The sequence below is a fragment of the Oncorhynchus gorbuscha genome, linkage group LG17 (assembly GCF_021184085.1).
Source record: "Oncorhynchus gorbuscha isolate QuinsamMale2020 ecotype Even-year linkage group LG17, OgorEven_v1.0, whole genome shotgun sequence".
NCBI classification, from domain to species: Eukaryota; Metazoa; Chordata; class Actinopteri; order Salmoniformes; family Salmonidae; genus Oncorhynchus; species Oncorhynchus gorbuscha.
The window spans coordinates 11,385,087-11,398,251 of NC_060189.1; the positions used below are offsets into that span (position 1 = coordinate 11,385,087).

Consider the following 13,165-nt stretch of genomic DNA (forward strand, 5'->3'; position numbering starts at 1 on the left):
ACCCCAGTGATATACTGGGCTGTTCGCACTACCCTCTGTAGGCGGAGAAGTTGCCATACCAGGCGGTGATGTGACCAATCAGGATGCTCTCGATGGTGCAGCTGTAGAACCTTTTGAGGATCTGGGGGCCTATGCCAAATCTTTTCAGTCTCCTGAGAGGGAAAAGGTTTTGTAGTGCCCTCTTCACAACTGTCTTGGTTTGTTTGGACCATGATAGTTTGTTGGTGATGTGGACACCAAGGAACTTGAAACTCTCGACCCGCTCCACTACAGCCCCGTCAATGCTAATGGGGGCCTGTTTGGACCACCTTTTCCTGTCGTCCACGATCAGCTCTTTTGTCTTGCCCACATTGAGAGAGAGGTTGTTGTCCTGGCACCACACGGCCAGTTCTCTGACCTCCTCCCTATAGGCCGTCTCATCGTTGTCGGTGATCAAGCCTATCACTGTTGTGTCATCAGCAAACTTAATAATGTTGTTGGAGTCTTGTTTGGCCACACAGTCATGGGTGAGCAGGGAATACAGGAGGGGACTAAGTACACACCCCTGAGGGGCCCCAATGTTAAGGATCAGCATGGCAGATGTATTGTTGCCTACTCTTACCACCTAGGGAGGACCGTCAGGAAGTCCAGGATCCAGTTGCAGAGGGAGGTGTTTAGTCCCATAGTCCTTAGCTTAGTGATGAGCTTCGTAGGCACTATGGTGTTGAACGCTGAGTTGTAGTCAATGAACAGCATTCTCACATAAACTCAGCAAAAAAGAAATGTCCTCTCACTGTCAACTGCATTTATTTTCAGCAAACTTAAGATGTGTAAATAGTTGTATGAACATAAGACTCAACAACTGACACATAAACTGAACAAGTTCCACAGACATGTGACTACCAGAAATGGAATTACATGTTCCTGAACAAAGGGGAGGGGGGGGGGGTTAAAAGTAACAGTCAGTATCTTGTATGGCCACCAGCTGCATTAAATACTGCAGTGAATCTCCTCCTCATGGACTGCACCAGATTTGACAGTTCATGCTGTGCAATGTTACCCCACTCTTACACCAAGGCACCTGCACGTTCACAGACATTTCTGGGGGAATGGCCCTACCCCTCACCCTCCGATCCAACAGGTCCCAGATGTGCTCAATGAGATTGAGATCCGGGCTCTTCGCTGGCTATGGCAGAACACTGACATTCCTGTCTTGCAGGAAATCATGCACAGAACGAGCAGTATGGCTGGTGGCATTGTCATGCTGGAGGGTCATGTCAGGATGAGCCTGCAGGAAGGGTACCACATGAGGGAGGAGGATGTCTTCCCTGTAACTCACAGCGTTGAGATTGCCTGCAATGACAACAAGCTTAGTCTGATGATTTAATTTTTAAAAATGTATTTCACCTTTATTTAACCAGGTAAGCTATTTGAGAACAAGTTCTCATTTATAACTGCGACCTGGCCAAGATAAAGCAAAGCAGTGGAACACAAACAACAACACAGAGTTACACATGGAATAAACAAGCGTACATTCAATAACACAATAGAAAAAAAGAAAGTCTATATACAGTGTGTGCAAATGGCGTAAGGAGGTAAGGCAATAAATAGGCCATAGTAGCGAAGAAATTACAATTTAGCAGATTAACACTGGACTGATAAATGAGCAGATGATGATGTGCAAGTAGAGATACTGGTGTGCAAAAGAGCAGAAAGTAAATAAAAACAGTATGGGGATAAGGTAGGTAGATTGGGTGGGTTATTGACAGATGGACTATGTACAGCTGCAGCGATCGGTTAGCTGCTCAGATAGCTGATGTTTAAAGTTAGTGAGGGAAATATACGTTTCCAGCCACAGCGACTTTTGCAATTCGTTCCAGTCACTGGCAGCAGGGAACTGGAAGGAAAGGCGGCCAAAGGAGGTGTTGGCTTTGGGGATGACCAGTGAGATATACCTGCTGGAGCCCGTGCTGTGGGTGCGTGTTGTTATCGTGACCAGTGAGCTAAGATAAGGCGGAGCTTTACCTAGCATAGACTTATAAATGACCTGAGGCCAGTGGGTCTGGCGACGAATATGTTGGCCTGGGTTAGGGTAGTCAGGAAGAAAGCATGGCCAGCCGTAGAGAAATGCTTATTGAAATTTTCGATCATCATGGATTTATCGGTGGTGACCGTGTTACCTAGCCTCAATGCAGTGGGCAGCTGAGAGGAGGTGCTCTTGTTCTCCATGGACTTGACAGTGTCCCAAAACGTTTTGAAGTTGGAGCTACAGGATGCACATTTCTGTTTTAAAAGCTAGCCTTTGCTTTCCTGACTGGCTGCGTGTATTGGTTCCTGACTTCCCTGAACAGTTGCATATCGCGGGGACTATTCGATGCTATTGCAGTCCGCTACAGGATGTTTTTGTGCTGGTCAAGGGCAGTCAGGTCTGGAGTGATGGAGTGATGATGCTGTGACACACCGCCCCAGACCATGATGGACCCTCCACCTCCAAATCGATCCCGCTCCAGAGTACAGGCCTCGGTGTAACGCTCATTCATTCGATGATAAATGCGAATCCGACCATCACCCCTGGTGAGACAAAACCACGACTCGTCAGTGAAGAGCACTTTTTGCCAGTCCTATCTGGTCCAGCGATGGTGGGTTTGTGCCCATAGGCGACATTGTTGTCTGTAATGTCTGGTGAGGACCTGCCTTACAACAGGCCTACAAGCCCTCAGTCCAGCCTCTCTCAGCCTTTTGCAGACAGTCTGAACACTGATGGAGGGATTGTGTGTTCCTGGTGTAACTTGGGCAGTTGTTGTTGCCATCCTGTACTTGTCCCTCAGGTGTGATGTTCGGATGTACCGATCCTGTGCAGGTGTTGTTACATGGGGTCGGCCACTGCGAGGACGATCAGCTGTCCATCCTGTCTCCCTGTAGCGCTGTCTTAGGCATCTCACAGTACAGACATTGAAATTGATTGCCCTGGCCACATCTGCAGTCCTCATGCCTCCTTGCAGCATGCCTAAGGCACGTTAACGTAGATGAGCAGGGACCCTGGGCATCTTTTGGTGTTTTTCAGAGTCAGTAGAAAGTCCTCTTTAGTGTCCTATGTTTTCATAACTGTGGCCTTAAGTGCCTACGTCTGTAAGCTGTTAGTGTCTGTTATAAAAAAACTTTGTTTATTGAATTTTCAACACCAGCATTTAAAAAATACTGCACGTGTAAGTTAGTTGTTAGTAATATAAAACAACACATCAAAGGCAACAATACAGCAAAACAAAGAGAGAGACAAAATACAAAATAAAAAAATTAACATACAAATTTAAAAGACAAGAAAATAAATATATTTTGATACAGTTGTTACAGGTCAACTAGCACAGATAATACAGTCCTTAACATCCAAGATGTCATATGTCTCACTAACAAAGTGACAAAGGCAATTACATCCTTATTGATTTTGTTCAATTGTATTGTGGGTAAGGAAACCCCAAATTATGCAATACAAGGGTCTGTCTCGATTTGTGTGCCGCTTAATTCTGAAAGTGTGTTAAAGATGTCTTTCCAGAAACCAACAAGAGATGGGCAACACCAAAACATGTGTACATGATTAGCAGAAGACTGGTTACAAGGGTTCACATCCTTGTACATTTTGGATAATCTTGCTTTGGTCCAGTGGGCCCTATGAATGAGTTCGCATTGAATGAGACCGTGCTGAGCACAAATAGTGAGTGCCCCTTCCCATAACTCATAATATATTTCTTCAACCAGTTCCTCCTCCCATGAGTATTTAATATTGTTTAATGAGGTGGTTTGTAGTGAGCACATTTGACTATAGATTATTGACAAGGTGCCTTTAATTGACAAGGTGCCTATAAATGTATTAACATGTATATTATATAGCCTATGTAAATATAATAGCCTGCCAGCTGCCTGCTTCAATTTGAACCAAAAATAACCAAATACATGTAGTATTCTTTCTGAAATGTATGATAACAGAAATGGAAGGTTATCTAGGCCTGCCTTGGCTTACCAAACTACGTTGACAAGAAAGACCCCTCCCTTCACAGCAATGAGGCAGGCGCTCAGCTATCCGCCTATAAACAAGCTGACAGCAGAATCCGGCTGATCACTGACAGCAAGGGAACGAACAGCTCAAGACCAGACGCAGTGCGCGCATGGACACGGATGGGATATTGGCAACATTACGCAGCAGGAGAGTGATGGAAAGTACCGAACAGAGTCGATAGTGGGTGAACTTATAAGGCAATTGGCTTGCAAGTATGTATTATACGCACCAAATTGTTTTCTTTCCCCCGCAGTCGATTCTGTAGCCTATCTTTCAGAACCGCTATAAAGTCACGACGAAGAATGAAGAAACACTGAAAAATGTAGCCAATTGAGATATTCAAAGCTGCACACGAGTGTACAAAGTCCTCAGCGCAACCCGAAGCCGGTCTTAAAATTTTTTTTTGTCCAAGAGGAAAGAACATGATTCCACCAGCTAACATCATGCAAGACGAGAGTTTGGGCAAGGAGAACGAGCGCGAGCAGCACGAGACCCCTCAGTCACCAGCGCCCAGCGCGAGTCAACAGGAGACAAAGGTAGTGGTACCCAAGAAGGTCGGTTTTTAGTTGATGCGCCCATTCCATGAATCAATAGATCGTGAAATGGTTTAAAATAGATAAAGAACCTGCATAACTGCCTCTCAATCTGTCTGGAACAGCCGAAGCTTAGACATGTACCTTATTTCAATTATTTAGCCAAATGGTCAATTAAGTCTATTTTATATATATTTTAAATGGCTCATATATTGCACATGGTCATACTTGTGCATCTTGTTGTAAACAAAAACATTTTCATGTGGTATATTCCAACCATGCATACACGTTTAATGTATTAAATATGTTCAGTATCTCAGTGTCTGGCATTCTTAAAGTAAAGTTATATGATGGACATATTTAAACTATATATACTCCGAAATACTATTTTAGGCTACTATGTTGTATTATAGCTCAAAATCCTATAATAACAACATTAATTGTTCCTGTGTTCGATTTAGTCTGAATTGAGTTTTCCCACTGATTCCAGTGAAGTGTTTCCACTGATTATTTTCAGCCAATATTATTGGCTTATAACATCCAACCTTGCCAATGAAAGTACAGTATCATATTTAACCTTGCCAATGGAAGTACAGTATCATAAAAATATGAATATTTATGAATAGGACAGACAGATGGACCCTAAAAGTTGATGGGGGTTGCTGCACGTGGGAGCTATAGGAGGGTTCCAGCTCTGCCGTTGGCATTTTGTTTCATTTTGTGTTCCACACCTATTTATCTGGGTCACCCATAGCCCTGAGTAAGTACTAGTTATAATTAGCTCTAACATACTGGACCAGTCACTATCATTATGGTTGTAGGTTTTCAGCCAGTTACACTCCCTTCCTGTCCCAAAGCTCTCTGGCTTTTTATGCGGGACACTTTAGACACACTTCTCAGTTCTCGTAAATGACAATCTCAAGTTGAGAGAAACCATTTCAGTTTTTCCGTTCCCTTTCCTTGGCAGCCAGTTGCTCCAGCGATGGCAAAACGAAAACCCTTTCCCCTTTCACCGTTACATTAGTCTGTAGCACTCCCCATCTCTACACATCAGTAAATGTGGTCGCTAGATTGCTATTTGAAGGGATTCTTGGCAGGTATCCTGGAGTAGCTTAGCAGCTGTGGGCAAGCAACTGTAATAATTTCTTCCAGGTGTCTCAGTTGGGATGTTATGGTTGGGTTCCTTTGAGAGAAGTGTGTGACTGTGGATATGCTGATTGCTTTCTGAATGGATAATTAGTTATTAGTCACGTGTCATGATCGTTTTTTTTTAATTATTGAGAAATGATACCTGTTCCCAGAATGCCACTTATACTAAGTCATTCTAGAATGTTGGAATACTGCATGAAACCATACCTCACACCTGTGATTCAATGCACATGGCACAGGCTGTTGATTTCATTCGGAATGCATAGTAAACCATTTGTAATGCAATTTGCAGAGAATTTTTTTTTATTTCACTGTTTTCGATGTGACTTTCATTGTTTTTCCTTTTAAAGGAAGGTTGGGGTTCATAAAGTAAGAAAACTAAAGTGCCCTATCAAAACTTTAATCAGCCACTTTGCCAAACCTCCATTTTATATACTCTTGATGAGAAACACTATTTATGCTGCCTTGGGAAATTTGTAATTCATGAGATTGATTCCCTGAGGTGTTTTTGGTAAATTAGCTTTTAGCTTGAAATCCCCCCTTCTCATTAGCCCCCTGTGAAGTATGATAGAGTGGCTCTTTTTAAGCTTGTCCATGTGGCTATTGCTCTTGTGATGGATCCTGTATCAACAGCCAGACATTTCCCAATGGGGTACCCTCAGCCTGGTCTGTTGATTCATCTGTCTTACTATGCTGAGGAAGACCTTAATGTAGAGTTCTAGTATTGAGAAAGAGAACAGTGCAGCGTTCATTGTTTATGATGAAGTGCATTGAGTGGCTACTGCCTTTATAGAAATATAGCTGAAAGCTCTTCATAATTTGTTTTATTTTTCATGGAAGGGGAACAACATACCAGTAAACATATTTTCTATAGAATATAAAACATGGCAAATAATTTTAGATGGGCGTCTAATTGATGTACAGTTTTCTGTTTCCATCCATTAAATCACAGAGCAGTCACATCATTCCCTTATTGAGAGAGGAAGAAAGTACAATATATTTTTGATAGATCCCTCCTCTCCAATTTTCTGACTGCTTTAATGTGCACATGTAGGGGTTTTAAGGATTCCAGCCACTAAGCTCATGATAGAGTGGGTAACACAGATGCTCATAAAATACTGACATCTGGTGTATTACGGCTCTCTCTCTGGTCTTAGTAGAGAAATTGCAAAATGCAATGATAACACATCTCTATTTTGTCCATCTCCAAGCTATAACTTAAAATAATGATACTTCTCAGTCGGGATCCTATTGAAATGGGGAATAGGTGTTCCTTAGATACTGTATTCTGTAACGTCGACGCTGGGAGTCGAGAGGCAGGTGGTAAGTTTAATATAACAATGAACATGGAACGATATAACGTAGGAGTAGCTTTTAGACATGAACAAACAGAAACAAAACTGCCTGGGGAAGGAACCTATTGGAGTGCCAGATAAAGGTGAGGTATTGGAGAACAGGTGTGCTTGATGATGAAGTGCAGGTGCAAGTAATGATGGTTGCCAGGTGCAAGTAATGATGAAAGCCAGGTGCGAGTAATGATGAAAGCCAGGTGTGCGTAATGATGGTTGCCAGGTGCGAGTAATGATGAAGCGCAGGTGCGAGTAATGATGAAAGCCAGGTGTGCGTAATGATGGTTGTCAGGTGTGAGTAATGATGAAAGCCAGGTGTGCGTAATGATGGTTGCCAGGTGTGAGTAATGATGAAAGCCAGGTGTGCGTAATGATGGTTGCCAGGTGTGAGTAATGATGAAAGCCAGGTGTGCGTAATGATGGTTGCCAGGTGTGCGTAATGATGGTTGCCAGGTGTGAGTAATGATGAAAGCCAGGTGCGAGTAATGATGAAAGCCAGGTGTGAGTAATGATGAAAGCCAGGTGTGCGTAATGATGGTTGCCAGGTGTGAGTAATGATGAAAGCCAGGTGTGCGTAATGATGGTTGCCAGGTGTGAGTAATGATGAAAGCCAGGTGCGAGTAATGATGAAAGCCAGGTGTGAGTAATGATGAAAGCCAGGTGTGCGTGATGATGGTTGCCAGGTGTGAGTAATGATGAAAGCCAGGTGTGAGTAATGATGAAAGTCAGGTGTGAGTAATGATGAAAGCCAGGTGTGAGTAATGATGAAAGCCAGGTGTGAGTAATGATGAAAGCCAGGTGTGAGTAATGATGAAAGCCAGGTGTGAGTAATGATGAAAGCCAGGTGTGAGTAATGATGAAAGCGAGGTGTGCGTAATGATGGTTGCCAGGACCGGTGGTTAGTAAACCGGCTACGTCGAACGCCGGAGGGGAGGAGCCGGAGTAGACAGATACGGTATCGGCTCATGTCTTACCCCACCATACCAGTTTAATTCAATTATAACATTGCAATTTGACTTTCAAGATGACACAATTTAGGATTTATTTGAATTTATCTTGACCATTGTTTCATTTCAATGGCATTACTGAGAAGTCAAACAAACACAAAAGGCAGCCTTTCTCAGTGAGGAAGAAGACTGTCTATACATTATAGATGGGTATTTTATTTTCCAATCACCATCTCCTAGAGTCAAGGCTAGACTACATCAAAGCTTAATTGTGAAAAGACAGCTACACTGAAATACCAGAGTACCATGCTCTGTTGGTGGGGGGCTGATTTAATTACTTCCAGATTGACCAGATTGATCAATAGGTCATGATCACATACACGCATACTGCCAAAACTCAGTTTCACTGCTGGATTCATTTGGATGGAAAATAAAACGGGAACACATTGCAAATTGCATTTGAGATAATGCAATCATTGGTCACCACAGGAGATTTGTTCATCCAACAAAACATTTTATGATATGTATATGTATGTTATCCTCAACACTTTCCAGTCATGGAACCTGGAAATCACTGAGGCCAATCTAATGAAAACAGATCAACTGCAGGGACAAATGCACCTAAATAACAAGTTGAAAATAGCCACTCACCCTGGTGTAGGGTCCCCATTACAGATTCAGCCACTGACTTGTGAAATGGAAAATAATTGTTTAATGAGTCCATTCTCTGACCACCATTCACCATAATTTTAAAAGAAGTGCTCTTTAATGAGACAGTGCAGCCACTGACTGGGCAGATATACGGAAGCAATGAAATTGTAGTTTGGCGGAGAGTCGTTTTGTTGAGAGTTTGTCACGACCCAAGTGGGAGCGTAGTAAACAATAAGTCTTTCAACATGAGAAAAAACATTTGTAGAGGTGGTAGAAGAGCTCTTTAAGTTATTCAAACAAATAAACAGAAGCAGTAAGGAATTTGTAGAAGAAAAAGGAGGAAGGGAGCCATTGCTAAGGTACACAATAGTAGGTTTTTGGTAGATAGAAGGTGCTAAGGTACACAATAGTAGGTTTTTGGTAGATAGAAGGTGCTAAGGTACACAATAGTAGGTTTTTGGTAGATAGAAGGTGCTAAGGTTCACAATAGTAAGTTTTTGGTAGACAGAAGGTGCTAAGGTACACAATAGTAGGTTTTTGGTAGATAGAAGGTGCTAAGGTACACAATAGTAGGTTTTTGGTAGACAGAAGGTGCTAAGGTACACAATAGTAGGTTTTTGGTAGATAGAAGGTGCTAAGGTACACAATAGTAGGTTTTTGGTAGATAGAAGGTGCTAAGGTACACAATAGTAGGTTTTTGGTAGATAGAAGGTGCTAAGGTACACAATAGTAGGTTTTTGGTAGACAGAAGGTGCTAAGGTACACAATAGTAGGTTTTTGGTAGATAGAAGGTGCTAAGGTTCACAATAGTAGATTTTGGTAGATAGAAGGTGCTAAGGTTCACAATAGTAGATTTTGGTAGATAGAAGGTGCTAAGGCAATAGTAGATTTTGGTAGATAGAAGGTGCTAAGGCAATAGTAGATTTTGGTAGATAGAAGGTGCTAAGGTTCACAATAGTAGATTTTTGGTAGATAGAAGGTGCTAAGGTACACAATAGTAGGTTTTTGGTAGATAGAAGGTGCTAAGGTACACAATAGTAGGTTTTTGGTAGATAGAAGGTGCTAAGGTACACAATAGTAGATTTTGGTAGATAGAAGGTGCTAAGGTTCACAATAGTAGGTTTTTGGTAGACAGAAGGTGCTAAGGTACACAGTAGTAGGTTTTTGGTAGATAGAAGGTGCTAAGGTACACAATAGTAGGTTTGTGGTAGATAGAAGGTGCTAAGGTAAACAATAGTAGGTTTTTGGTAGATAGTAGGTGCTAAGATACACAATAGTAGGTTTTTGGTAGATAGTAGGTGCTAAGGTAAACAATAGTAGGTTTTTGGTAGATAGTAGGTGCTAAGATACACAATAGTAGGTTTTTGGTAGATAGTAGGTGCTAAGATACACAATAGTAGGTTTTTGGTAGATAGTAGGTGCTAAGGTACACAATAGTAGGTTTTTGGTAGATAGTAGGTGCTAAGGTACACAATAGTAGGTTTTTGGTAGATAGAAGGTGCTAAGATACACAATAGTAGGTTGTTCATCAAAAAGAAAGGAGGACCAAGGCATTCTTCATAACATTAATTAAAATGCCTTTATTTGTATGGCATGTTCAATGGAAACATTTTTTAAAACTCTGACATGTCTTGGTTGCAGGGTGTACAGTAAGGAATTTGTTGAGAGTTTGTCACAACCCAAGTCAGAGTGTAGTAAACAATAAGTCCTTTAAGATGAGGAAATACATTTGTAGAGATGGTAGATGAGACATTTCCTCGTCTCCTGGGATGCTCTATAAATTATACCTAAAAAAAGAGAAGCAGTAAGGAAATTGATTCAGGTTATGGCCCAGCATGGTAGAAGTGATTCCTCCATGATGCAAAGCGTAACCCGGGAAATTACATTTCCTTTCCATGTGGGGGACCGAACCTATACAGTGGTTTTCTACAAAAGAACTGCAGGTTGACTTTGCAATTTCAGTGGCCGCTTACAGTATGAGCGTCAGAAATAGACTTAGAAAAATATGAGTGAACATTCATGAATGTTTTTCTCTTTCAGTTGAAGCTTTCAGTTGAAGACTCTTTCAGTTGAAGACTCAATGTGAGTTATCTTGGAACAGCCCAATGAGAAGTCATAAGCAGTAATAATGCAGAAAAGGATTGTATGGCACCTTGTATAGACGTGCTGCTTATGGAGCAAAGATACCCATGCTACAGTAATGGGACCAATTTTAATTCATTTGATACATACTGTACAATATTGTACGGTAATAAACATGTTCTAAGGTCAATTTCTTCTCATTCTATTTCTCTATTTCTCTATTTCTCTATTTCTCTATTTCTCTATTTCTCTATTTCTCTATTTCTCTATTTCTCTCTCTCTCTCTCTCTCTCTCTCTCTCTCTCTCTCTCTCTCTCTCTCTCTCTCTCTCTCTCTCTCTCTCTCTCTCTCTCCCTCCCTTTCTCTCTCGCTCTGCAGATGCAGAAGTTGAAGCGCTCCCTCTCCTTCAAGACCAAGAGCATGCGCAGCAAGAGCGCTGACAACTTCTTCCAGCGCAACAACAATGACGCCAAGTTATCGACGGAGCTGCTCTCTGACAACAGCAGCAGCACGTGCCAACTGAGCGTGATCGGGGTGGCGGTGGCCCATCCCGTCCACCCCATCCAACCTGTCCAACCTGTCCACCCTGTCCACCCCATCCAACCTGTCCACCCTGTCCACCCCATCCACCCTGTTCACCCCGTCCACTCAGTCCACCCCATCCACCATGCCCCCCCTCTCTCAACCTCCAACCTGGTGATCTCTAATGCGCCCCCGGCCATCCCGTGTGCTCCCCCTTCCTTGGTCTATTCCCCGGGACGCCACCCGCTTGCCATCGACCCCACTGGACATGGCTTCATGGAGCACATCTTCAAGAAGCCCACCTTCTGCGATGTCTGCAACCACATGATCGTAGGTAATGGTCACCCTCCGAATTCAAACAAACATTCACACTATCAAATGATAGTTACAGTAGCCTGGCCTCATAGCATATCAGCGCAATAGAACATTTTACGTATAGAAAAAGGCTGTATGCCATCATACATTTTGGGGTAATATTAGTGTAGTGTATTGCAGAGAAACCTCAGCTTAGATGCTGCCTTCCTCTGACACCGCCTGGTATAGAGGTCCTGAATGGCAGGAAGCTTGGCCCCAGTGATTTACTGGGCCGTATGCACTACCGTCTGTAGCGCCTTGCCGTCGGAGGCAGAGCAGTTGCCATACCAGGCAGGGATGCAACCAGTCAGGATGCTCTCGATGTTGCAGCTGTAGAACCTTTTGAGAATCTGAGGACACATGCCAAATCTTTTCAGTCTCCTGAGGGGGAATAGGCTTTGTCGTGCCCTCTTCACGACTTTCTTGGTGTATTTTGACCATGATTGTTTGATGGTGATGTGAACACCAAGGAACTTGAAGCGCTCAACATGCTCCACTACAGCCCCTTCGATGAGAATGAGGTCGTGCTCGTTTCTCCTTTTCCTGTAGTCCATAATCATCTCCTTTTCTTGATCACGGTCACTGCCAGGTCTCTGACCTCCTCCCTATAGGCTGTCTCATTGTTGTCGTGATCAGGCCTGCCACTGGTGTGTCGTCTGCAATCTTAATGATGGTGTTAGAGTCATGGGTGAACAGGGCGTGCAGGAGGCGACTTTTCATACACCCCTAAGGGGCCCCCGTGTTGAGGATCAGTGTGGCAGATATGTTGTTACCTACCCTTACTACCTGGGGGCGGCCCGTCAGGAAGTCCAGGATCCAGTTGTAGAGGGAGGTGTTAAGTGCTGAATATTGATGAGCTTTGAGGGCACTATGGTGTTGAATGCTGAGCTGTAGTCAATGAGTGGGAAAGGGCAGTCTGGAATGCAATAGAGATAATATAGTAATAGTAATATATGCCATTTAGCAGACGCTTTTATCCAAAGCGACTTACAGTCATGTGTGCATACATTCTACGCATGGATGATATCAAGTGTGGATCTATTTGGGTGGTATGTACATTGGAGTGATTCTATGGTTTCTGGGATAATAGTGTTGATGTGAGTCATGACCAGCCTTCCAAAACACTTCCTGGCTTCAGACGTGAGTGCTACGGGTCGGTAGTCATTTAGGCAGGTTACCTTAGTGTTCTTGGGCAGAGGGACTATGGTGGTCTGCTTGAAACATGTTGGTATTACAGACTCATTCAGGGACAGGATGAACATGCAGTGAAGACACTTGCCAGTTGGATATCGCATGCTCGGAGTACACGTCCTGGTCATCTGTCTGGCCTGCGACCTTGTGAATGTTGACCTGTTTAAAGGTCTTACTCACATCGGCATGGCCGGGTAGCCTAGTGGTTAGAGCGTTGGACTAGTAACCGAAAGGTTGCAAGTTCAAATCCCTGAGCTGACAAGGTACAAATCTGTCGTTCTGCTCTTGAACAGGCAGTTAACCCACTGTTCCTAGGCCGTCATTGAAAATAATAGTTTGTTCTTGACTAACTTGAAA

General features: G+C 43.1%; 1 protein-coding gene across 4 annotated transcripts in view; it reads left to right on the top strand.

The window, feature by feature from the left end:
* Positions 1-4,107: 4,107 nt before the first annotated feature.
* stac (SH3 and cysteine rich domain) overlaps positions 4,108-13,165 on the top strand; it is an 80,497-nt gene continuing 71,439 nt past the window's right edge. The window contains exons 1-3 of one of the 4 annotated variants that reach the window (XM_046309554.1): positions 4,108-4,566; positions 10,700-10,741; positions 11,120-11,597. In XM_046309554.1, coding sequence (XP_046165510.1) covers positions 11,120-11,597 — 478 coding nt within the window. In that variant the 5' untranslated portion in view covers positions 4,108-4,566; positions 10,700-10,741. Of the gene's footprint in view, positions 4,585-10,699; positions 10,742-11,119; positions 11,598-13,165 lie in introns of all 4 variants that reach the window. The other 3 variants (XM_046309553.1, XM_046309550.1, XM_046309551.1) reach the window with 3 other exon arrangements.